The sequence below is a fragment of the Natrix helvetica genome (genome assembly GCF_964273705.1).
Source record: "Natrix helvetica genome assembly, chromosome: 2".
Classification (NCBI taxonomy): domain Eukaryota; kingdom Metazoa; phylum Chordata; class Lepidosauria; order Squamata; family Natricidae; genus Natrix; species Natrix helvetica.
The window spans coordinates 127,088,685-127,116,333 of NC_138552.1; the positions used below are offsets into that span (position 1 = coordinate 127,088,685).

General features: G+C 41.1%; 1 protein-coding gene across 3 annotated transcripts in view; it reads left to right on the forward strand.

The window, feature by feature from the left end:
* Positions 1-6,453: 6,453 nt before the first annotated feature.
* Positions 6,454-27,649, forward strand: part of EHBP1 (EH domain binding protein 1) — a 279,410-nt gene continuing 258,214 nt past the window's right edge. For 2 of the 3 annotated variants that reach the window (XM_081941545.1, XM_081941543.1), the window contains exons 1-2: positions 6,454-6,737; positions 7,857-8,276. In XM_081941545.1, the coding sequence (XP_081797671.1) occupies positions 8,173-8,276 (104 nt within the window). In that variant the 5' untranslated portion in view covers positions 6,454-6,737; positions 7,857-8,172. The remainder of the gene's footprint in view (positions 6,738-7,856; positions 8,277-27,649) is intronic. The other variant, XM_081941544.1, reaches the window with a different exon arrangement.

Consider the following 27,649-nt stretch of genomic DNA (forward strand, 5'->3'; position numbering starts at 1 on the left):
TATATTTTTTTACTTATCAAACCTTTGTAAAGGTAAGATCTCACCATAAAAAGTGACAGAAGTCTGCACAAAGAGCCTGGAAATTTGAAACTTTGGCTCAGTCTCTCCCAAGCTGTCTTCTCAAATGCTGGAAATTGTGCCAGTTGCTGTTCCAAAACATCCTGAAACTGCTAGGTTGGAAAGGCCAGCTTTGGCGGTTTGTTGTTTTAATTTGCTTGTTTGTTTTCCTTTTCTTTAATCAAACAAGGAAGTCCTTCTTCTTGAAAGGCAGTCAAAATCAAGTTGCCACTAATTTCACTATTTACTAAAGGAAAACATAATTCTTAAACTGATTTGTGCTACAGATTGTAATAGGAGACCATAATAGTACTAAAATAAAAGTCTGGTAAGACCACACAGGAAAAGCTCTGAAATACAATACCCAGAATATTGGAAAACTGCAGATTTGTTTTCTTCTGGGCGGAAAAAAAGATTAACGAGGGAAGAGAATATTGAACAAATAAAACAATTTGAAGGTCCAGCTGGTTTTAAACTAAGCAAATGGTGGCCATTAACATACATTGTGATGATAAAGCCTGTTCTCTTTTTGAAGTGCCTATTAATAGCAAACTCATTATTCAAAATTTACTATTTAAGCACAAGATTTGGGGAAGTCTTGAAAATGGCAGAAGTATCCCACTTCTTCACTGGCACTCCCCCTCAAAAAAGTAGATACTATCATAATCAGAACTGAACAAAAATGGGTCTAGAATGGTTGGTGAGGTGTTGGTTTGATTTGTTTTACAAATCAAAATAGAACAAACAAAATTAAAAAGAGATTGCTTTTCCCATAAAACCTATCCCATATGACTGCCTGAAACTTTACAGCAGAAGCCCTATTTGTAGAGTTTAATTATTTTTAAAGCAAATATAAATAAATGTGCACTTCTAATGGACGATTTAAGATGGTATGTTTGAACAGGGAAGCAATAGCTAAGTGAAGCCAGATTATAGGCAATTCAGTACTTTATTAACATATCTATATTTTTATTCCACATTTATTAATTTTATAAACAATTCAAATATACCTAATATCCTTCCTCCTCCTATTTTCCCCACAACAACCACCCTGTGAGGTGCGTTTGGCTGAGAGTGACTGGCCCAAAGATACCAGCTAGCTTCCTTTATGCCAGGGGTGTCCAAACTTGGGAACTTTAAGACTTGTGGACTTCAACTCTCAGAATTCCCCAGCCAGCATGGCTGGCTGGGGAATTCTGGCAGTTGAAGTCCACAAGTCTTAAAGTTCCCAAGTTTGGACACCGCTGCTTTATGCATCCAGGAAGATACAAAAGATATATTAACGAGGACTGGTAAAACAGTATACTAAAACAGTATATTGTTTTAATTTACTACAGTTTTACATCATATAGTGCTGATATAAAAATATGATGTAAAAACTTTTGAGTTGTTTACTGAACACCAGTAGAGCAAAGAGGCAAATGGGGTATGATTCAATATGGAATGTTCACCTTGTGAGTGTTATGGTCAAATCCCACCTCCCACTGATACCATTCCAACAACATGAGCTCCCTACAGGCAGCCCTGCATTCATCAGAATTGGCGGGAGGGGGTCTGATGTTGATGCAGCTGTACAGATGTCTGCAGATGTCCACATGAAAGTGATGTTGGCAAAGGATTGGAGCGTTATTGCAATCATTACACATAGAGCATTCTGGATAAAATACTGTTGAATAGGACTTTCTAAGAAATATGATTAAATCCCAGCCAGGAAGCCGCTTTGAGTAAACTATGGTCACTTTGGATTATCCTAACATTTTTGGAGCTCTTGGGGCTGTCCCACCTCAGCATCACTGAGGTGTGAAAAGTGGTTACTCGGGGACAGCCCCTGTGACTTTGGAAGGCTGTTCCCAGTGAACAGTACTGTTGTTTTTGCACCAAGCAATGACATTCTCACAATGTTTTAATAATCTGTCAAATCAGGTGTGAGAGAGGTCTTATTATTCATTGTTCTATTATTCATTGTTATTTAGCAATAGAACCCATAGGCTAACGTCTAAGTCAGTTTGACTGTCATAATTTATTTGGGTGAGGAAATAATCAGGCAGGGAGATGGGCTCCAAGTATCTTACCACTCTTCTTCCTATCAGACAGGTTACTCCTCCATTATTACACTTTTCTCTACATATAATTTTAATTGAGCCCCTCCCAAGCATATAAACTAAATAGCAACATGGATTATAATACAGCCTCTTCGTTCCATCTCCAAGTAGTTTCTCCCAAAAGCAAACCCAATTTGGTGTTTTCCCCTGCAGTTCTGCTAAATGTTCTAAGTCTTGGCTAAATATTTCATATAATCCTTTAAAGACCGAAGCCTAGGGCCACATAGAAAATATGTCTAGGCCCTAGAAGTAATGCAGGCCATCAATGATGGTGGAGTTGGAACAAGAGCATCCACCATCACTGACAGACTGCATTACTTCTAGGTAAAGCAGTAAGCAATCACTACTGTTGCTGCTGGTGGTGTTGGTGAAGTTGCTATGCAAGAGAATTCTATAGCATTGCTTGGTGCAGTTCCTATTCCTCCTGTAGAGAACAATGGGAAATTTAAACAAGCCCATGTTCCCTTGCTTTTTTTAAATCATACAGCCACTAAAATAAGTAGAGTGGTAGTCCATGTCAACCCTTAGCTGCCACCCAAACTTCAGAAAAAATAAGAATCTATTTTGGGAGACTTTTTAAAAAAAATAGGCAGTAACAACTTCAAACATAAGTACAAATAAACTAGTTTATTACAGAGATTCAAAAAAGCCTTTATATTTCTTTTTTTTAAAAAATGCCATTTGTTTGTAGCTTTCACAGGTATAACCGCTATGGACTACCAACCCACATACTAAGAAAGTTCAACAAGGTTTAATTTTGGGGGGAGACACAAGCCTACTAAAAGAAAGTTGCTGGGTAATTTTTGTCCTTGTATGCCTACTTGTGTTTTGTAATTGCAAAAACTTGTTACAATGCTGCTATTAACTCTTGCATGAGTAACATTACAACATGACATCATAAAACTACATTGCCTCAGATGCCATAAATTAACAAAATCTGCATTCAAATGTACCCCAAGCTTAACATCAGCATGCAAATGAACATTGAATGAATGAATAAATCAGGAAAGAAATTGTTTCAAATAATAAACTGTAAATATAATATCTGAAGAGAAAATGAATCTTTGAGTGGTTTGACTATTCTTCCTTCTTTAAATATTTGTTATTATACACTTTAATTTCTAGTCCTCTCTGTCTTAACACTGGGAGCAACAAAGCAAAATATACATACTGTACTAAAATCTAACTATTTTGTTATGTATTATTCCTTGATGTTATTTGATCCTGACACAATGCAAGCACAAAGAAAAAAAGTATTTAAGTTCTATACATTAGCAGGTTTTAAGAGCCAAAAGAATCCCACTTTTCTGATGTTACTTGAGATTATCTTAATTTATCCTACTGGGAGCAAAATTGGAATGAATTTTTATTGCTATTGCTAGCTTTGATAGCTTGAGAATTGCTTGAAAATCAGTTGCTGCTACAACTACACAGGGTAATATCCAATTCTCTGTGTACAGGTACACAGGGACTTCTCAATCTTAGTTATCTGGAAATCATATAGGCCATGCAGAGTGGAGCAAAGGAGAAATCTGTTCCTTGGGAAAATGCCATTCTATCAGCAGCATGCTGTAACTGATAATAATCCCTAATAATGAATATTTTTTAATAAGTGTACATTTGACAAATTACCTCTTTTTTGGTATTACTGCAATTGTTAGGCATGATCATGTTGGAGTTTGAAATTGGATATATTTCATAATTAAAATATAATTAAATAACTTGATTCAGAATATAATACTAAGTCAGTCACTTGTTGGATTTCAACAAATGAATTTCACTTGTTGGTAAAAACTTCCCTATCTAGAGTACATTTCAAAGTTCTTTGTATATTTTGTTTTACATTTACAAAAAGAATCAGGCAATCACAGTTTGAATTAAAATTGTAAATTCAAAGGAGTCGTCTGTGCATATGTTCTGACAGAATTGCTAGTCTATTTTATGGGAAGTAACCTCATCAGGAAACTGAATTTTATTTAATCCTTGCCATTTTGGGCGTTAGGGTTAGTCTAAACCAGGTGTGGCCTGTTGGGCTGCATACAGCCTTGAAAGTTAGTAATGTAGTCCCACAAGGTCGTAAAACATTTAGCATTATTATGTGGTTTACATACATTAACTACATAGGTTTATGTATATGTTTTATATGTGGCCCAACACAATTCCTCTTAACTCAGTGTGACCTAAGCGAGCCAAAAAGTTGAACATCCATGGTTTAGGCAATTGCTGGATTACAGTAGAACTTCCATCTAATAGTTGTCTAGATTTTTAATACTAAGATTCGCAGCTTGAAAGAACCCCAATCAAATGTCATGGAATGTGGAGAGGAGGCTGATGATGTGACTCACAATAACTACTATTTATTTTGTCAACTTCTGCCATTGCTTGGAAAATCGAAAGAGATCAGATCAATTGTCCATTTTTCCAATCTGAAATTTAGTATATAGACAATGGACTACTTTGTCATAAATATTATTTCTCATCTGTTCTGTACTAAAAGTGCATATTATTGGTTCAGCCAGAGTAACATAGAATATTTGCCAACAGTAAAAGAAGTGTGGGTAGGCAGAAGTGTCTGATAGCTGCATATTTCTCATATATTATGGGGATTTTCAAGCCTTTAGTTTTTCAATGGTCATGAGAAGCTATGTGTATATAGTAAAGTTTGCCCAATCAGAAGGCAATAATGTAAAAATAAAACCACAACAGTGAACTCATGGTTTACTTTTGTAACTAATTTTCTCTACTATATGAGAAACTATATGCTTTTACTTTACTGCCTTTAGCAGAGTGTAATATGAACCTAAAAGTAAAGAACAAAATGGAAATATTAATAAATAATGATGTTTTGAAAAGCAAGTTGCTGAACAGCTACTGTGTTCTTTGATAGAAAGGAGGGATGTCTGTACATGGAATACAAAAACAATGACTAAAGATATATATACAATACAAGAAGAATCTTATGTCTCTGCTATCCCAATCCAAAGGTCTTTAATAGAAATTTTCTGTTTTGGTGATTTAAGATTGCTACTTGTCCTACTTGTTTTTTTGCAGGAATATATTTAGGAACAAAGAAGAAATACTCTAGCTCCTTCCTTGATTATTTTTGAAATTAATACCATTTAACTTGCTGATTTAATAATACCAGATAGATATTACACTTTTCTAGTGTTGGATACCACACTTTTCAATGTAGACATTTTGTTTATTCAGTGCTGGTGCAGAGTTGCTTAGAGAGGAATACCAAGAGTTGAGGAAGTATTTAAAAATATTCAAGCAGAGGGAATCCTAATGAAACCAGTGAAGATCAAGCAGGCTCACTGGTTCCAAAATGCAGCTCACAATTGGAACAGAAAAGAAGAAAATCAGGTAGAGGAATTGATAGAACAGAGGGTTTTAGAAGGCAGGATGGCTGGTTGGCTGGCACTTGAAGAAGAGCAGTTTTGTTACATATCTCCCTTTCTCGGTTAGGAAGGAAAAGTAGAAATCAATTGTCTTTCTTTTAACTTATTTATTCAAGATATGAAAAAGATTAGAGTTAACATTGATAATAAAATGATTGTTGTTGTATGTAGACTCGTACTGCCAACCTGAGGTCTTCAGTTAAAGTCAACTTAGTTTATGTATTCTTTTTAAAATGCACATGCTCCCAACATGTTGTTGGGAGTAAGTTATTCCAGGATGCGTTCTTTTACCCCCGTTTGCTAAACTGCCGCTGTAAATTTGGATGTTCTGTAAATTAAATTAGAGTGAAGTACTCCTTTTTAAATAACCCCAATCTTTCACCTCGACCTCAGATTTCTAAACATTTATAACAGCAATTAGTATGTATGTAGAGATGATCCACTAACGGGATCTAAATTACGGCCACGTAGGTTAGTGTTGAAGCCTAAGTTTTCTGAATTGGAAGACAAGTCTTCCTTCCGAATGATCGACCAGCCGCAGTTACTTATTTCCCCGATCCGAAAGCTTGCAACTTTCTTCAAACGGATGCCCTTTTTGCCCAATTATGACTCGATTCGGTATAAACAACCCGCCTCTTCAGAATTCTGAAAGCCAATAGAAAAACAGCTCTGAGGCAAGACGAACGAACCCATCGTTTATTTTCCTCGCTTTTCATCCCACCCCTGCTGCAAGGAGAGCTTGGGTTCCCCCGCCCTCTCAGTCCCTGCCTGGTGGAATGATTGACATAACCCTGCGGCCAATGGGCGCGCTTGCTTGGGGTGGACTCCGATCCCTTGCCAATGGCGTGCTCTGAGCCGTGGGTTTGGTTGCGCCGCTGGGCGAAGTTGCTGTGAGGCGCGCACCTCTGGCTGCAGGAAGGTAGTGACTGTGGAATGCGAAGTGGTGCTGGGACCTTCGGACGATCAGTGGCGCTGCCACCGCCTTCTGCCTGGAGGCTTTGAGAAGGGAGCCTTGGGCTTGGATTGAGGCTCCCGGATCTGCAGCGTTGATCCCCGGATAACTGGAATGGATCTGCGGCTGCTGCAGCTGGAATAGGCAGAGCTAGTATTGGATGGCGTGTGTGACAGCGGCAGATCCAGCCTTACTAGGATTAAATGTGCGTGGAGCTGGAGGAAGGTAAGAACGAGAAAAGGCGGCGGCGGCGGCAGCAGCGAGACGTCTGAATGGCTGCTTGATGGTTTCACCTTGTTTTCTCTGCCCTAATGATTCCCAGATTTTGTGGGGTATGCCTTCTGCAGCTCTCAACACTCCCCTCCCCTCCTTCTCTGCCTCCAGATCAAAAGGCTTGGTGCTCTGAACCAGTCCAGAGCCAGTGCTGAGCGTGAGGGGCAGAGAATGAGTAACAGATCATTGAAAGAAAAAGGGAAAAGGTGTCTTTTCCTGGTGAACAAGCCAGACAGGCGGAAACAATGAAAGCGAAGTCTCTAACAAGAGCAAGGGAATGCTCTGGCAACCAGGAGAAATCTTTGGAAGAAGACCTCTGCCCCCTCTAGTGCATCTCTTTCCCACTTTCACTGGTGCCATCATTATCCCCTTCTCTCCACCCATTGCTCACTATTTCTTCAGCCATAAGGCAGGGAAATAAAATAATAAATATTGTTCTTCTCTTTCCCCTCCCAACTCTTTATGTTCTTGACTGGAAAAAAAGCATTGTGGAATGAGAATTGTACCCTATAAAATGAAAAGAATCTCCTAAGCAGCTGAAACTCAGCAAACATCCTCACATCTATCCTCTTGTACACACATCCAATATAAACACTGCAAGAGCATCCCTGCCCTCTTATTTCTCCATTATGTACAAATTCCCCTAGGAAGAAGGGCTGGGTAGGAGACAACTGTTACACCTTTTTGTCATCAGCATGGAGACAAAGAACTTCTCACATCTCCCTTTGGGTCTTCTGCTGGCAGTGCCTTAACCCATCACTGCTTCCCAAAGATGCTTGAGAGTGGTCCTGATCTGCTCTTTTTAATATCTATTCCTCTGTGTGTTTGTGAGAGAGAGGGGAGGTGGGGGAGAGAAGGAGAGAGAGAGAATATAATGTTGTTTTGGAAGATGAGAATGCTGATAAAAAAAACTGATTGGTTTATTTCCAGACTGACTCGTGGCTAACATTCTTGAAATTGCTTCTGCATTTTCCCCCTTCTTTCAGGGTTTGGAAAGGGAGGGGCGTGTGATTGCAATGTGAAGGGCATAAAACATTACTTATAGAACTGCAATTCTGTTTTCTTTTCTAGTTTCATGATCTGAAACTCATTGGAACCTATGAAGAGACATGACGACTTCATAAGGGACTTTTCTACAGTTTCTTTTCTTTCTTGTTCCAAATCATGATGCCCCCAGCCAATAATGTGCCCTTCACTTAACACGGGATTTATCCTGGGAAAGGGATATCCAAACCATGACTCCTGAGCATCTTTTCAGCCTCTTACTTGTCTGTTAATTTTGTTAGACTTCTGAGCACATCGTTCAGCATAAACAATTATACTGCCTTGCTCAACTTGAGCCTTCCTATTCCTGTTGAGCCTTCAAGGGTGCTGATTCTTCTGCAGCATGGCTTCAGTATGGAAAAGACTGCAGCGTGTTGGGAAACATGCATCCAAGTTCCAGTTTGTGGCCTCTTATCAGGAATTGATGGTTGAATGCACCAAGAAATGGTAAGGAGTGTCTTCAGTTGAAATGAACTGCTGATGCCTGAGCATCACTGTTGCCTCTTCTGCTGATTGTATCATTTCCTCTCCAGTGGGACAATAGGCAATTGGAGAATAATTACTCCTCTTTTGTTAGGCTTTTGCTGATAGAGAATCATCATATCAAGTACCCATTAGCTTTGTGCATTTTTCTTGCAATGCTGTAAGTTTTCTTTGTTTTAATATGTTATCACAACAGGCTCTTGGCAGCCCCACAAACTAGCTAGCTAGTATCTGCCAGAGGCTAAGAATGCAATTTATCATACTCTGTATATTTCTGACTTTGGCTAAAACATATTGCTTTTACCATTCCAGTGGGGAAGAGAAAAAGTCAAGACTTGGCCTTGAGAATTCTCTTAAGTTATTTCCTTAGTCAGACAAGGATTCCAGTAATCTTCGCCTAATAAAATACAGTTAGCTGGCTTGTCCTGAGTAATCAGCTGCATGACCCTAGTCTCAGATGCCTGGTTTCATTCTTGCCAAGTGTGTCTTCTGCTTTTCTTCACAGGAAAAACTGAATCAGTTTTTTAAAAACAATCACTTTCTTAGACAAACTTTATATCTGTGTGCTCTACTCTGCTTTTCTTTAGTGAGAAAATTTTTGACTCTTCTTCAGAATAGTTCCTATGTATAATGAACTAGATTGTTGTTGTTGTTTTTTAAATTTCTGGCTCTTCAGTTTACCACATGGGCAGGATTCTTGATTATTGTATTTCTGTGGTATTTTAAATTTTTCGATATAATTTCTACATGAATTATGTTACGTTTATACCAACCTGACAGTATTATTATTATTCCAGTGTTTACAAATTATTATTAGATTGTATCCGGTTCTTTTATGGGGTGTTTTGAATCTAAAAACTAATGGCTTACCTGACTTTCCTCCAATACAATCTTGAAGGGTCCTGAGTTTGAATTATTTGTAGCCTGATCTGATTTGAGGAAAAGCTAGCTAACTATATAATGTAATCATGGAAAAATGTATATTCCCAGATTAGGATATGAGCACAGAGCATCATACTGTTGTACATGCTTAAAGTATGAGGGGTAGATAATGAATTTCCTATATAATGCAGTTCACAAAAACTTCATTGAAGACCACCATCTGACACATTATTCAGTGAGTGTTTACACTTGAACAAGTTCCCAAGAATTCCACAGGTGACGTTTTTTTGTTAGTTATTTTGTAGGTATTAAGCCATGGAGGAAATGTCAAGCTACCTAAAAGAATGTCAGATAACTTGCTTTTTGATATATACTGTGTATATGTATTCTTTTCCACAAATTTCCTCCCTTTTTTCCACTTGAATAGGTTACTATAGCATGAATTCTCAGAACTGTTTTCAAACATCCTGTTTGTTCCACTTTGTGAGAAAAGGAAGTTTCTTCTACTGTACAAAGCAAGGTGCTGACCAGTTCTGTACAGAAAATAGTATTCTTATTAATTAAAATATTTGGGCTGGGGTTAAGGAGGCAGCTTTCTTTTTTTTAGAGTTGAGTACCAATCCTTATCTCAAAAGTTTTTCCCAAACAGACTTACAACTAAGATCCAATTAAAGAGTTTGGGACCTGAATTTTGCATAGTAATTTTTGGTACAATAGTTTAAAATCCTGAACTGTTTCATAACATTTCTCTGATGAGCCCATATGCTATTTTTTGTTAGAATTGTGTCTCAAGTTTATTATGAGGCTGACAGGCCCCACTGAAGTCAATTTTAGCATACATATACATTTCCTATGATGATAAATTCTCATTGTGCCTGGTGAAACAATAGAGATGATGTCCTATTTTACTGTGACAAACCTCATCCAAGAGCAGTTTGGCCATTGTGTGAGTGTCCTTTTTCAGCACATGCATTAAATATAAGATTTTTCTGCAGCATTAGTGGCTTTATAGAAACCCCTGTAGAAAATGTTCAGTCTGGTTCTATTTGAATATCTAAGTCCATTGATATAATGGTTTTAGATATGCTTAGCTCTTTGTAGGATTAGGTTGCTAACAAACACTATCTTGAATTTCCTCAGCTCTGTAAGAATTGGAAGTAGTATAATTCAAAAGTTTCATATGCATTAAAGTCAAAATGGTAACCAATTGCTTTCCACAAAGGATGGTTTTTTGCTAAACTACAGATTATCATATTTTGGTTACAAATAACTACTTTCCTTGTGGTGTTTTGGTGTTTATTTTGGTTTATGGTGCATAGCTTAGACTTTGTAATTTACTAATCACTGCCTTAATTGGTATTATAAAGGAAACAAACCTGGCTTACCTTGCAAAAAATGTGAGAAATGAAATATTTTTAAGTGTCAAATAGAGTAACAATTAGGAAGTATGCCCTTGGACAATATTGTAAGCATACTTTTGATTACAAAAAAATCTAGCTAACATGTTCTTGTTTTAATGTGCTAGTGTTCTAACATTCCAACAATACAGTGCCTTTTTGGAGGAATAATAGGCCTTTTATAAGTCAACATTGCCAACAATAGTCTTAAAGTACTCTTGAGAGGGAAATGGCTTCTGAAAAAAGCTTATTCAGAAGAGCTAATGCACATAGATGAGTGGAAACAAATGGAGCGTCGCTATCAGGAATGAAACTTTATATTAAATGTCCTGAAGTTTGACATGCCTGTTTGAAAAAGGCAATTTTATTCCTGAGAAAAATGCTCCATTTTTTTGAATTGTCCTTTGGAATATTGTTACAAAAATGAAGAGTTATAGCTCTGATCACAGCTTATATCACGGGTGTCAAACTTGACCATGTCACGTGACGTATCGTGACATATCACGTCATTTTTTGTCTTTGTGGAGCCAGGGTAGGCGTGGCCTGCGTGTGACGCATCTGGCACGCGGACTGCCAGTTTGTCAGGCCTGGCCTCTATGGTGTTAATAGGAAGCTGCTGTTGCTCTGTTTTACTTCTTTACTATTTTTCCTCTCCAAGCAGATAAGCTCTTGGCAGAGTTTCACCTGTCTATCTTAAAGGAGGAATTTTCTCTCCTCCTTTTCCACTTCTATTTTAGAGCTTTCTAAAATGCTTTCTTTTGGTAACTATTAAAAACAGCTGAAATAGTTAGTCTCAGCATGAAGGTCGACCTTTATTTGCTTTTTTAATGGATATATTGTCAGCTGCAGGTTATTATACCACTATGTTTTATAACTCTGGAATATAGTAGCTTTCCTTTGCCAAGCCATTGAGGCTTAACCTGCAGGAGTTAGTAAAGCTTATGAAAAGAGTTTCCTCAAAGTTCTTGAGAGTCACTTTTTGGTTAGAGGTGGGTTATTTCCAAACCACTGGTCCACATGAAGTACGTAGTTTTCCTTCCCCTCCTTACAGGCATACCATCCCAGCAAAGTGCTGGTGGCAGGGAGATTTCTCACTCCTAAAGATAAAGGTTCCCCTTGCAAATATGTGCTAGTTGTTCCCGACTCTAGGGGGCAGTGCTCATCTCTGTTTCAAAGCCGAAGAGCCAGTGCTGTCTGAAGACGTCTCCATGATCATGTAGCCGGCATGACTAAACGCCGAAGGTGCATGGAGCGCTGTTACCTTCCCACTACTTGCATTTTTACGTGCTTTCGAACTGCTAAGTTGGCAGAAGCTGGGACAAGTAATGGGGAGCTCACCCCGTTATGCGGTGTTAGGGATTCGAACTGCCGAACTGTCGACCTTTCTGATCAACAAGCTCGGCATGTTAGCCACTGAGCCACTGCATCCCTTTCTCACTCCTAGCCTTTCCCAAAGAGGAAACCTGAGAGGTAGATGAGATGACCTGCCAATAAGTCTATTTTCTCCAGAAACTCAACCCCACATTCAGTAATTTTGTTGCAGCAGTTTCACAGACTCAACTAAGTTGCTTTGTTGTAGAAAACAAAAAAAGTTAAGAAAGAAGTTATTAACAAGAGCTTCCAATAGCTAAACACAGGTATCATAGGATTATCTCTCAGTACACATGTCAACCCCAGGGTTTGAATCCTAAGCATTTTCATCATACCTTTTCACATTAACTGACTGTTGGCCATGCTTTTCCTGGCCTTGAAAGTAGGAGACATTGCATTCATTTTTAAATTAACAATTCTTCTGGGACGTACAGACCCTTGGTTTTTGCCTTGCCTTCCCGATTCCCACTTTTCCCAGTGTGTAGGGGAACAAAAATAGTAACCACTCCCATCCTTAAACTATATCCATAGTCTTCCAGTTAGACCATCTACAATTGTAACCTTACTATTTTTTTTTAGTATAATTAGATTTGTGACTTTTTTCATCATTGTTCTTTGTCACTAGCATTTGTAGCATTAATATTGATTCCACTATTTGATGAATTGCTACCATGCCCTTACAAAGTACTAAAGTACTCTTTCCAGCATTTTGTACTTTTCATCAAGCCTCCATATTTAGCTCTCTTCACTCATTTCCAAATTGTTTTATGTCCATCAAAATCACTAATTTGATATTAGCTATTTTTATTCTTTTTTGTTACCTCTTTTGCAGCTGTATTTTCTCTTTCTCTTTCCACCAAGAATCACCAAGCGTAACTCCACATGCTTCTTTGGCATTTTGAAACATTGTTTTTCAATCTGTTGCAACTAGCTTCTACATCCTTCTGATCTCCCTTTTTATTTATTTTGTAGGAGTATTAATCTTGCTTCATTATGTCCATGCTATTTTCACTACAGTTTCTTTCATTTCTTTCTTTTTTTCATGCCCATTTTTTTCTGAAGTTGCAGCTTATCTTCTAGCAGAAGAGGACAACTGCCGACTCCCACTATTTATGATGGCTGGAATTCCCCCTACTGAAATTTCAAGCCAGCTTCAAATGATATACATACATTTGAAATAAATTCCTGATTTTTAAAATTTTAATTGAGATCTGCAAACAGATGCTTTTGCATTTTTGTTTGCATGATTGATCCTCTCATTAGGCAAAGTAAAAACCTCAAGTTATAGATGCCTGGTTTTTTAACTGTTTACTGATTCTATGTATTCACACACACGCACACACGGTGGATAAAATATAATAAGTTCTATGCAACTCTTCACCCAATATTTTTATCCCCAGAAAATTTCTAAATGGCACTGCTCAACCTTCGGGGCAAGATCTGCCAAATGTTTTACTACTGAATCATTGGTACTGGCAAGGAAATAGAAGGGAAGATTTGGGGAATAGGAGGGGTGTGTATGTGTGTGTGTGTATACTTGTGTATACCATTAGGTTTTTCTGCATCCCTTAAGATAGTCTGTTGCCTTTAGGTCATGTTGAGGGTGTTACATTACATTGGCATTGGAATCCACCACCTTGGCATATGGCATAATGAGAAGCAGTGTCACTTGCCTCAAGCTGTAGAATATCAAAAGTTGATCATGAACCTGTGCTACAATTTGCATGTTCATTTGATCTAAACATCTTGCATAAAACATTTAGATTACTTAATAAGCTGCATTTTACTGATGATGAGTCTTTTTTTTTAAGTTCACTATTGTTTCAGAAATGTTTGTGGGTAGAATACCAAACCCATGTCCTCCATTTTCCCCCTCCTATTCCCCAAATCTTCCCTTCTATTTCCTTGCCAGTACCAATGATTCAGTAGTAAAACATTTGATTTTTTTTTGCCATGGTTGTTAAGCCATTCACTGCAGTTATTAAGTGAATCCTGTGGTTAAATGAATCATGGAATTATTAAGTGAATCATAGTAATGATGAAATTACCAAAAATGAAGTAAAATTTAAAACAAATCATTTTGGGAGGAAGGGATTAACCTGCCAAATAAGTGAATTAGACCTGTGCATATCTGTGAATATGAAAAAAAAATCAAAAGCAGGTGATACTTTTAGATCAAAAGAAATAGAAGTGGCTCCCTCATCATGCCCCCCAAAATGGCAGACCTTGCCCCGAAGGTTGAGCAGTGCCACTTAGAAATTTTCTGGGGATGAAAATATTGGGTGAAGAGTTGCATATAATTTATTATATTTTATCCACCGTGTGTGTGTGTGAATACATAGAATCAGTAAACAGTGAGAATGAAGAAAGTAGGAGGTGACTGGGGAGTTGTGCTGTGTAATTCTCATTTGTACAAGATGAGTTAAGGATAATAAGTTATTGTCCTGCTTATTTGATGCTTGTGGGCTATGTTTAGGGATTAATCAGTTTGCAGTTTATGTCTGTATGGAGACTGGATGAGAAATGGACTTGAAATGTGTTTGAAGTTGACAGGAAAATTGAGGCTCTGAGATCTGCTAGAAATTGATTCTACAATCTGTAGAGTTCTTTAAAAACATAAACTGGGCAAGTGCTAGGGAAAGAAGATTTGCATGCAGAATTATTTGTTTACTTTGAATTTTTCACAGATTCATACACTGCATTTATTAATTTCAGAGATAGGATCTTGGTGTCTCTCTTGTTTGCTGCAGATGCTCTGAATTTTTTCCATCAGGGATTTCTTGGCTCTTAGATTTCAAGAACATAAAATTCGAGCTCTCAGAGACATTGGCTGCTATTTTGAGAAAACCTCTTCAGATTGTATGGTTGAGCACTTAATACATTTCAGACTCATCAGATGGTTCTGCCATATTTCACCCACTTGGAAGAAGACAATGCATCTACTAAGGCATTCCTAGAGACAAAGAAATTCCTTGCTAAGTGGGTGTCACTTCCCCAATTCCCCCATTTTTTAGATGCATTGGCAAACACATATCTGCCTCCATTGGAATGTATTTTCTGCTTTAACTCGGCATAAATCATAACATTTCTCCTGTATAGTGAAAACTAGGGATGTTTCTTTCAGAATGTCATATTTCTATATAATTTGTACTTGATTCAAGGTGCTGTTACCATTTGAGAGCTTTTGGCTTCTATTTTCTTTCCTCTAATAAGTTGTGTAATTAATGAAGAGTTCTCAAGTAGGCTCCATTCAACAGTAAATGATATATTTTATGATATGCTATGTGTAGTTAAGTTAAGCTTGTTTCTTGACAGAATAGAAATATCAGTGAACTTCCTTTTTGCTAAACTACAGGTTCTCAAGGCTAACAGGGTGAACAGTAATCTCTAGGGTAACAATGAAGACTAAAATAAGCCAAGTTTAAATAGTCATCTGCATAGTCGCAGTATCTCATGTCTTGCAATTCTAAACTTTAAATTGTGAAGTTATAGTTCTAAGGATGGGTGCTAATAATCTAATCAAAATATCTTGTATTCTTTTCTCTATCTTATCCAATCTTGTGCTGCCTCAAAATTAATTTTTAACACCACCAGAGACTTGGCTCAAATCATCTTTCTAACACAGTGTCAAAATCATTTATGCTTGACTGCTGTCACAGATATTCTGTTCTCTCCATCAAACTCCTCCTTTACCAGCTAAAATTATTTTCCTCTTTGACACAGTAATTCCTTGAATTCCTTAAGTTATCTTGTTTGGTTAAAGATTGCAGGCCTTATGTATGATTTGAGTTAAGTGAATTGACACAGAGGCATTTTACAACCGAGAGGTCCACTCCTTAATTTGGCTTACTGGGAGGACCCATCTCATTACAGGAATGGTATCATCCACATGAAATCTTGCAATTGTAATCTTTGTGGAGGTTGCAGAAGAGAAGTAATCTAAAATGAAATAGATTGGCTTGAGACCTTATGATCAAGGAATGTAAGGATATTCACAGAGAAACGTTTCTTTGTATACCATTACTTTTGTGCTCCAGAAGTCTCAAGAGTGTTGTTGCTCCTTCCCCCAAACGGTATAAGATGAACTTCAACAGACTTTCCCATGGTGAGGGAAGAAAAAAATGACTTAGAATCAACTGCAATTTTCACAGTTTGAGTAGTGGAGCCCTTCAAATCCTCTTGAGAGGCTTTTATGAAGGAAAGGTGTCTGCAGAGAAAAGGAAGGACTATCACAAACTAATTTTAAGATGTAAGCCTTTGTGGTATGCAGCAGATAACTGTTTCCAGAAGATCGGTCTCTGCCCACCCACTGCCCAAAAATATCATTAGTGAAGTTATGTATCTTCAGCTTTAGAAAAGTGAAAAGCTTTGACAAATAAAAGAGAGATGTTGGAAGAAGTGATTTTGCTCGTGATACTTTAGAGAATTTGTCTGAAAACTCATTTATATGTAACTTGTTACATCTTGGGTGCAATGTAGGATTCTTTAAAAGGCTTTTTTTGCATTTGCAATTAGTGAATTCTATCACTTATTATTATTTCTTAGCTTTAATCTTTATTTTTCCATATTTTTGGAAAATGGGCAGTAGGCTTAGGCTTTTGCACAATTGGAAAATAATTTGATAATGCAGATTGTAGTTGGTTCCCATATTTGGTTTGCAGAGAGGAATGAATTGGGGGTAGAAGGAATCTGACATCTAGTTGTTGTTTTGGAAAGCCAATATTGTATTAATTAATATTAAGATACTTGTATCTTAAAGTATTCGCTATCTACATTGAGACCAGTTATTGGGAAATGGAACTAATATTCCATAAATAATAATTAGATTTCTGCATTTGATTTGCATTGAGATTTGCAAGTAGAGCTGAGCTGAACTGAAGAGCAGTTTCTCTTATTTCTCCCTATCAGACAAGAACGCCTCCCTTACCCCGTGCTTTTTGAAGAGCCCTCATTACGGCTCTGCTTTTCATTTTCATCTAGCTTTGTTTGATGCCTGTAACTCATCTCTCAAAGAAGCCGATGAAAGGTTGGGTGGAGGAATGAGTGAAAAGGAAACACCCCTGAGAAGTGTAGTAGGTGCAATAAGTGATTCTCTACATGCTTTCTGGCAGTATTTGTGCTTTCAGTGAAGTAATGCTTAATCATAATGCATTTCTTTGTTTGTAGTCATTTTCCTGTCACCACTTCTCCCACAAGATCCAGCACAACTCTGCATACAGTTATGCACAATTAGATCAGGAGGACATAATGGGAGTTAAGCATACATAAACCGTAGACTTTATCACAGCCAAGGAAGGGCTTCATAGAACATATTTTCTTGTTCTGTGGTACATTGGCTAAGAACAGATTTAGCAGTTGAACTAATGTGCTTAAATAACATAATGGCAATAATAAGTCAACACCTCTACTAGGCATTAACACAAGCAACATAATTCTGAAATAGTCCTATCTGAATATAGACTATATTTAATATAAAGTTACTTTACTTTTTTTAAAAAAATCTGTTCTAGGAATAAACCAAAATTTTTGCCCATTCATTCATTCCCTTATATCAGTTAACCCAGCTCTCAGGCCCATTTAAAAGGCCTTTATATATTTTGCAGTGATTGCTTAGCTGACAAACCACAATCATTTGACATTGAAGGTTTTGTGTGTCCTTGATCATGCAAGGACAGTCAATTGCTTATGGAGGAAACCTCAGTTTGTGGATTTTAAATACATACTTGAGGTATTTAGTGGCTTCCTGAAAATAAAAGGTTATATTATAAGGATGGTGCCATATAAGAAGTTAGCAGTGATGGAGAGTGAGTTTTCTCCCTATCAGAACTTCATTTATAAGCCTTTATGATTATCATTGCCATATTTTATTTTGCTTTGCAGCAGTTCTCAAACCAAATATATTAAATGGTACCGTGTTACCCTGAAAATAAGACAGGGTCTTATTTTCTTTTTACACACAAAATATGGCTTGGGCCTTATTATCAGGGAAGGGTTTATTGTTTTGGGGTTGCCGGGTGGCTGCTCTCTTGCAAGCGGGCTCCCAAAAAGCCGGGCACAGCCTCATGGGTGAATGGCTGTATTGCGCTGTCGCAGCAGCGCAACACAGCAGCCATGAAGCGACCACGCTCACGAGCAGCCACCCGGCAAACCCCGTTTCCAGCCGGACACAGCGCCATTCACTGACCTAGGGGTATCACCAAGCCACATGAGCGCCTGTTCGCCACTGCCCGGCTCTCGCAGCTTGGCCCCTTCGAAATGCCAGTGAATGGCGCTCTGCACAGCTGGAGAGGAGGGGTTACGCGAGCGGCTGTTCCGCTCCCACTCGCGCGCCTCCCAGCCTCACGTTGACCTGGCCGAGCTCTCCCCGCAGAGCCAGAGCACCTCCGCTGCCTCCGCTGCCAGCGCCACCCCAGCATGGCTTTTTCGGCGGCTTCCAAACCGAGTTTTCCCACAGTGGCCGGTCTGGGCATACATTCTATGAGTATAGAGTGCACGCCCAGAGCGGCCACTGCCGGAAGACTCGGTTTGGAAGCCGCCGAAAAAGCCATGCTGGGATGGCGGCGATGGCAGCAGAGGTGCTCTCACTCTGCAGGGAGAGCTGGGCCAGGGCATCGTGAGGCTGGGAGGCGCGCGAGCGGGAGCGGAACAGCCGCTCACGCAACCCCCTTCTCCAGTCCTGCAGAGTGCCTTTCACTGGCATTTTGAAAGCGCCAAGCCGCGAGAGCCGGGCAGTGGCAAACAGGCGAAGAGAGCAGCCACCCGGCGCACCCCCCCTTCAGCTGGGCACAGCTCCGCTCACCAATCTAGGGTATCCCGAAGGTGCCAAGCAACGTGATCACCTTTGCCCCGCCCGATTCCCGTGGCTTGGTACCTTTGGGATACTGCTAGGTTGATGAGTGGCGCTCTGCCTGGCTGGAGGTGGGGGGGTGTCCAGAGGGCTTATTTGCGGGGGAGATTTGCCCACCAGAAAAATGTGGCAAGGCCTTAGTTTCAGGACGGGTCGCATTTTCGGGGAAACATGGTAGTTGTAGAACAATGTGAGTAGAAGATTGTATGTGTGTCCCGGTTTAAAATTGAGGAAATGCAGTTCTCTCCTGGAACTTAGTTTTTCAATGACTTAAATTAATTTTTGACTGTTGGTCTGGAATTAAAGCTACTTTTGGCACTTACCTTTTGATCTAGTTGTTAACTCTGTATTCATCTTGAGCTGGTTTTTTTTAGCATGTTTTATGAAAAAGTTATTCAATGCCTTTATTCTGCTTGCTTGACAGAGTGCTGAAGCAATTGTTGAAAGCAAATCAGGGCAAGGGAACAGCAAAGGCTTTTCTGTCTTCCTCGTGAGTCTTATCAGGAAATCTGCTTAACTGGAAAAAAATCAGGATAGTGGGAGATTTTGTTCATCTAGTTCTTGTTTAAGCACTGAAGGTGATCTGAGTCGCTTGTTATATAAAATTGACATATAAGTGAAATAAACCCTCCTCTTCCAAATATCTCTGTTCAGAATGAGACTACCATGAAAAAAGAGAGGTCTCAATATTCTGTGGAGGATCACTAAGGTATGCAGGAGGACACAAATAATTAGGAAGAAAAATATAAGGGAAACTTTCCAAAAGCCCAGTTATGACTGAGCATGCTTAGTGGCAATGGAATGCTGACTGTTGGCGGGTTGGAATGGAAAATTGGAATGAATGCAATGGAATATCTTGGAACAGAACAGGCTGACATGCTGGAAAAATTAACCCCCCCATTTCATTTCCCACTAACTTCTTTACAATGACAGTCTATGTTCAATCAGTGCTCCACTCTCATTCTCCTATGCTTACATTCATTTATCTATCTAGCTGCACACAGATGCACACACATGTATATGCATGCCTATTTTTCTTTCAATGTGCTTTGACCTGGAAAGTAGAATCAAACTTGATGGAAATAGTTTCAAGTTCAAAATATTTGGGAAACACTCTTCTGCAGTTCACAGAGAAGGCGCAGACAAGGCACAGGAAGTAAGAGATAACCAGGTTTAATAATAAAGATGGGAAGCTGATATGGTTTTCTGAATTTACAAAAAGGTTGACTCCACAATATTAATTTATAAAAAGAAATTTACCAGAGAGGGGATATTAGGTACTTCAGAGAATCAAAAGATTTACACTGTAATCTGATACATATATAGACAGTAGAAAATCCCATTGAATTCAGTGTGGATTATTACTGGTTAAGTGGGTATAAAAATTTGTAGCTCTAATAACTCTCTACTCTTGCTTCTTGATAGTTTGTACTGTAGTTTGGGCATTATTTCTATTAACTGGTGATTGTGGATGCCAGAAAAGGATATATTGCCCAATATTCATTTGTATAATTATACTGTTGTTCCTGAACAGAATTACGTAAAACAGATTTAATTCAGCTTTTAAAACTCTACAGTTGCTGGGTTGGAGTTCATTAATAAAAATACGTTTATGTAGTTTTAAAACTGTATATGTAAACTACAGAATTTATTTGCTTACTAAAATTTAAAAATCTTGCAAATATAAAAACCACTACTGAAAAGTTACTTCTCTGCTTCTGTTATAAGCTTTCTTTACATAGAGATATTTTGTAAAGCACGGTCGAAGTTTTTTTTCTCAACCAATGCCTGAGGTTTTTTTAAAGTGCTGTGTTTTAATAAACCCTGAAAGGCTTGATAATATTTGGCTACCCTATAGCAATTGCAAAGTAACTTTTTACATTTATCTTTATATTTCTAATTGTTCAAGGGCAGCGATGGTTAATCTTTTTGTCATCGTGTGCTGAAAGTGCGTGTGCGCACCCATAATGCAATGTGTATGACCCTGTATGCATGCATGCGTGACCCGCCGTGTGCACCCCACCCCCCCGTGCATATTGTTTTAATATTTTATTTGTTAAGCGTTTTATCCTGCCTTTATTACTTTTTATAAGTAACTTGAGGCAAATATATGTAATACTCCTTATTCTTTTTTTTCTTACAACAACCTTGTGAGGTGCTTGAGCTGAGATTTTATCATGTTGTAAGTTGCTCGATAGTGAGATAGGTGACATATAATTTGAATGGCAGAAAACCCTCAGATTGTTAAAATGCTGCTGGAAACGTATGTTGCTAGTGAAGGAGTCTGAACTTACAACAAGAGGCATCATGAATTCCAGTCCAACATTTGCAATGAGCATAATAGGAAGGGGGTGGGGGTACCCTGGATATTTTCGGCTCTTGCGTGACTTGTTAGAAGAAGAACTCCCATATTCTTGAATTAACCTCCTTCATTGTTGGGGTTATTTGCAAATCTTATAAAATGAATAAATCTAGTCCTGGTAAGCGCCCTCCACCCCAATATTTTCAAGAGCTGCGTTTCTCGGGACTTTCTTGAGATGAAAAATAGCAGAGAAAGGCTTCCCTACTCCAGAAAGAGGCCTTTTGGAGGTCTTGCTTTCAGAACAAGGACTGGGCATATCCAAAAGTGCTGATGGGTCAGGAGGTGTGGGCCTTTGGCATTCCGGTCCAAATCCTTTGGACTATTCCAGCTTTTCCAACACAGCAAATAAATCCCTCTAAACCTGATAGCAGAGGCCACCTTGTAGCCTGGGCAGAGCACTCAAACAAATGTGCACGGAAAAATGAATAACTGCGAATTCAGTACCACAGTCTCTTTGGCAACATAGTATTAACATCCCTTGCTTTATCTTATCTCCTGGTTTATCTTGCCTCCTTCCTAGTGGAAGCCTGGCTTCCACTAAAGATCCAGTTTCTGATTTCAGTTCTTCTAGTGAAATGGATTGTGTTTTACATCACTTTTCCTCCTCTCAAAGCACCAGGGTCGAATGAAGCTGGCCAACCGTTAGTCATCTTATATCTTTGAGCCCTCCTGTTTTCCTGTTCCATCCCCTTTTCCTTTCGTGCCGTTCGTTACTAATTGGATGTGCAGCTGTTTGGGATGGGTCTTTTTTTTCCCTGAGAGTATATACCCTATCACTTGCTTGCTTGCTTTTACGATGGCTGAGTCATTTAAAGAAACATTGTGAAACAACTGCTTTATTTGTAGCATTGTGAGAGGAGGTGTGGGGCACATGCAAACCTGAATCCTCATTGTAGTTTTATTTATGTCAGGTTAAACTATAAATTAGCAGTATGTCCATATATGGGGCTGCCACAGAATGCCATTAAAATTGGACAGGAGGGGAAGCGGTTAGTACAGTATGTGGCTTAGTTTTTCAGTGATGTTTTAAAATTAGATTATTCACAAGTAAAGCTCCCTGGGATGCCGTATGATTAGTTAATGACTACATATTTAATGACTACATAGACAGCCCTGTTCTAGCCAATCTTGGTTGATCTCCAGAAGGCTAAGCAGGATTTTGGACCTGGTTAGTACTTGGATGGAAGATCACCAGGCAATCCCAGAAAGCTATACTAGATTGGGAATTTAAAAAAAATATCTAAGAAGAAAGCAATGGTAATGAATTTCTGGACTTGTCAAAAAAAAAACTATATGGACTGTCCATTTTGGACACCAAGAATTGAACTTGAGTTGAGGAACTTTTATGTTTTGTTAAACACTCTTCTGCATTGCTGGAGTTCTCTGATCTTGATTTTTGGGTTGCAGACTTTCATTATTTATTAAGTAACATCATCACTACAGGAACTTCAGAGAAGTGAGTTTAGTTGGTTAGCCATTCTTCTGTCTTGCCTGCTTTGCACATGCTTGGATAGGATGGCCCAGTGGTAGATGCCATTGCAATGATTGATGCCTTGTTGTAGATATATATATATATTGGTCAATGGCTATACAATGGGGGAAGTATTGTCATGTGACAATATAGGACTGTATTCTGTAGTGTGATGTATGAACTCACTCAGTAGAGTTCATACATCCAAAGTTCATTCCAAAGCACCAGAAGGCAGGATAAGAATGAATAGATGAAAACTGAACAAAGAACAAAGAAAGAAGCAACCTAGAGCTAAGAAAAAAATTCCTGATAGTAAGAACAAACAACCAATGGAACAACTTGCCTTCAGAAGTTGTTGATGCTCCAACACTGAGGGCTTTTAAGAAGAGACTGGATAGCCATTTGTCTAATATGGTATAGGGCAGAGGATTGGACTAGAAGACCTCAAAGGTCCTTTCCAACTCTGTTATTTTGTTATTCTGATTCCTGTGAATGAATAATAATCTTAGTTCTTCTACCAGCCAACTGAATATACCAGTTGTCTGTCCTGTAGGAGGACAGGAGATTGTTTTGCATTATAGGGATGATACTCTGAAAACTCTGTACTGTATAATCAAGAGGTGATTATAAAAGTTTTCCTGTAGATATGGCGGGAGGGCCTACAGCTGGGTTTAGTCATAGCCTGATTGGTCCAGAGACTGAGGGAAATTTCTTAATGTATCCTTCCTTCCCTATTGGCTCCCAGTTTCCTCTCAGTCTTTGGTACAAGCACTAGCTTTGGCTCCTTTGAGGTATTAAATTTTGTTCTTATTTCTAATTCGCTTGATTGGATATTCTAAATTTCTTTAAATTTTTGAGCTGCTGGCCATATAGTCTGATCTGTCAGCTTCATAAGGAGGTAGGAATGCCCTGGTCTCCTACCTCTGGGCTTGGGGGTGCTCTGCCCAGTCCCTGGGTGCACAGGGGTGACAGGCTCCCATTTGCAGCCAAGCACAATCTGAGGCTTAAGGGGACAGCATCTCTGCTTCATTCTTCATTGCTTCTATTCTCCAGAGCGCCCTGGCTTTAACAGCCTTGCCGTAGCTTCAAAAGCTTCGCTGCAGCTTCAAAAGCCCCACCGCGGTTTCAAAAGCCTCACCGTGGCTTCAAGAACCTTTCCGCGGCTGGGAAAGATGCACCACTAATTGAGTGGCCGCCAGGGCTCAGAAACAGCGCACCATGGCTTGAACAGCAGCTGCAGCTTTAAAGGCAGCGGCTTGTAATCGGCTCCGTGGCTCCAATCTGCTGTACTTGTGAAGGAGAGCGAAGAGAGAGCCTCTGCTCACCGCGAGGCCATTGCCTCAGAACCATTGCACCAGGCAGCCTCCTCTTCTTGCCATGAGGTGCGGTGGCCATTTTGGGACGACCTTGTAGAAGCGGCCATTTTCTGAGGCAGAGGCCTGCATCACGGCCATTAATCAAGGCCGGCAGGTGATTCCTCCTGTTGGCCACAGCCCACAATGCAGCCATAGATCGAGGCCAGCTGGCTCCTGAACAGATTACCACCAAGCTCAAGCCACATGAGTGAGGCATGGCTCCACAGTTCCTGAGTCAGTGCAGGATCCTATGGGGATCCACAGTGAGGTGGCAGAGGAAGGCCAGGGCAGACTGAGAACCAGGGCAGTGGCTGCCAGGCCATCTGCTGACCAATGCCCTTCTAGAGCTGCTGTGAGAGATGAGTTAAGAAGGCAGAAGGCCTTGGAAAAATGAGTGGCCAGGGCAGAGAAACAAGCACAGACTACTAGGCCCGAATCTCCTTGCAGATTCAGGTCCCCAGTGAGGCCCAGCCCTCATCACCACCTCCTGTAACCTTGACCCGCCCCCGGGTAGAGGACCTGGTGGTCGCGTGGAATAATGCGACTACCGGGGCCTTGAACCGGGTGGCGCCTTTGCGGCCTCTCCGGCGGCAACGATCCACCCTGGCCCCTTGGTTTACCGAGGAACTAAGGGTGATGAAATGCCGCAAGAGACGTCTAGAGAGTCGTTGGAGATCCTCTCGCTCCGAATTTGATCGAACACAGGCACGAGCCCATTTAAGGACGTACCTTGTGGCATTGAGAGTGGCCAAACGCCAATATTGTGCCACTCTCATTGCATCCGCGGAGAACCGCCCTGCCGCCCTGTTTCGGGTGTCCCGCTCCCTCTTGTTTCAGAGGCCGCGGGAGGCCCCTCTACAGGGCAGGGCAGAGGAATTTGGTAAATATCTGCAGGATAAAATCGCTCAAATCCGGAGGGATTGGGTCCCTGTCAGTGGTCCAATGGAGACGTCCATGGCGAGTCTTGAGGAATCGATCTGGGAGGAGTTTGACTTGGTTGCCATCGAGGATTTGGACAGAATGCATGGACGACTGCGACCCACCACATGTTTATTGGACCCGTGCCCCTCCTGGCTTGTACTGGCATCCTGGGAGGTTACACGAGACTGGCTCCTGGGCCTAGTGAATGCTTCGTTGAGCGAGGGGTCTCTCCCGGCCGCCTTGAAAGAGGCGGTGGTGAGACCCTTGCTCAAGAAGCCTTCCCTGGACCCTTTGGAGCTGGCCAATTATCGTCCTGTCTCCAACCTTCCCTTTTTGGCGAAGGTTGTAGAGAGTGTGGTGGCCTACCAGTTTCCACGTCATCTGGAGGAAAATGATTATCTAGACCCGCGCCAGTCCGGCTTCCGCCCCGGTCACAACACGGAGACGGCCTTGGTCGCGTTGGTGGATGATCTCTGGAGGGCCAGAGATAGTGGTTGTTCCTCTATCCTGGTCCTATTAGACCTCTCGGCGGCTTTTGATACCATCGACCATGGTATCCTGCTGCGCCGGCTGGAGGGGTTGGGGGTCCGGGGCACCGTTTTGCGGTGGTTCGGCTCCTACCTTTCTGGCCGGACGCAGCGTGTGTTGGCAGGAGAAGAGAGGTCGACCCTACGCCCCCTTACTTGTGGGGTGCCACAGAGGTCGGTCCTCTCGCCACTCCTGTTCAACACATATATGAAGCCGCTGGGTGAGATCATCCGTGGTTTCGGGGTGGGATACCACCTGTACGCTGATGATACTCAGCTGTACTTTTCCACCCCGAACCACCCCAACGAGGCCATCGAAGTGATGTCCCGGTGTGTGGAAGCCGTACGGATCTGGATGGATGACAACCGACTCAAGCTCAACCCCTCCAAGACGGAGTGGCTGTGGGTACCAGCTCCCCGGTTCAGCCAATTAACTCCATCATTGGCCATTGGGGGCATTCAACTTGCCCCCGTGGAGCGGGCGCGCAATTTGGGCGTCCTCCTGGATGCCCGGCTGTCCATGGATGACCATGTGACAGCCGTGGCAAGGGGGGCGTTCCACCAGGTTCGCCTGGTGCGCCAATTGCGCCCCCTACTGGACCGGGACGCCTTACGCACAGTCACTCATGCGCTGGTGATGTCTCGCTTGGACTACTGTAACGCTCTCTACATGGGGCTTCCCTTGAAATGCACCCGGAGGCTACAGTTGGTCCAGAACGCAGCCGCGCGGGTAATTATGGGGAGTACTAGGTACTCCCATGTGACACCGTTCCTGCGCGAGCTGCACTGGCTTCCTGTGGTCTATCGGGTGCGTTTCAAGGTTTTGATAACAATCTTTAAAGCGCTCCATGGCTCAGGACCTATTTACTTGCGGGATCGTATTCTGCCCCATACATCCCTGCGACCAATCCGCTCGCACAGAGAGGGCCTCCTCCAGGTGCCGTCCACTAGACAGTGTTGGGGGGCGGCGCCTAGGAGTAGAGCCTTCTCTGTGGCGGGTCCAGCCCTGTGGAATGACCTCCCTCCGGATATTAGGAATACCTCTGACCTCCGCTCCTTTCGTATTAAGCTTAAGACCCACCTATTCCAAGTAGCTGGCCTGGCTCAACTTTGATCTAACCATATCGCTCCTGACGGGTTTTTAATTGGGTATTTTAATTATATTTAATTATTTAGGGGTTTTTTAATCACTGTATTCTAATTGTTTTTTATTCATCAGCCGACCTCCTCCTTGTGTATGTCTCGGTATATGTCTCTGTTATATGTTTGTTTTGTCCACATATTTATTTCATATGTTTCATTGTACGCCGCCCCGAGTCCTATTTATTTATTTATTTATTTATCACTCTGCCTCACCTCCTAGAGGTTTTAGCCCTTCCTCCCCTTCTATCTCCCCTGCTAGACCTCACAGACAGGTGGCCTCTCCTTTCCCCCTCCATCTCTCTGAGATCGTATAGGGAGGGGGGAAGGGATCCATTGTAAGAGGGATCTTGGGACTACCTCCCAGCTTCACACCTGGCACCCCAGGGCCCTTCAACCCTTGGGCCTTCAGATGAGGACCTAGACAATCTCAAGCTCCTACCTGAAAGTATCAGGAGACTCGTTTCCTCTGCAATCACCAAGGGCATTGCCTCAGGCCTTTCCCAATGGGAACACTCTTTGCAGGGGGTGGCAATGCCTCATTCTGACTCCAGGCACCGTAGATCTCCATCCTCTTCTCGTGGTCTAGGTCCACCTAGGGCCCCTTCTCCATCGGTGGTTAGCGAGGGCTCAGTACTAAGGGAGGGTGCACATCCAGACCTGGGGTTTTCTGAGGATGAGGACACTGTCCCTCCTGATCCCCCAGTCTTTCCTGGCCTCTTTGCTCCCCCGGCATTCAAACCTCTTCTGCATAAGGCGAAGAAGACTACTCAGATTGGTACTGGGCCCCACCCATGTCCCAACGTAGGGATCCCAACCTGGCTATGTTTATAAATCCCAATACAGATGAGGAAGATCCAGCCCTTCCACTGTTTCTGGAAGTGGCCAAAAACCAGTGGACTTGGTCTCCCTCTTTGCCCAATCCAGGGAGCAATGACCGCCGCTTCTATAATATGGAGCAGGCTTTCTCCCAGGCCCTTCAATTGCCGACTGTAGATGCTCCCATTGCTCTTCTCGCTAATGCTTCTACCGTGGTCTCAGGGGATGTGGCTGATAAACTAAAG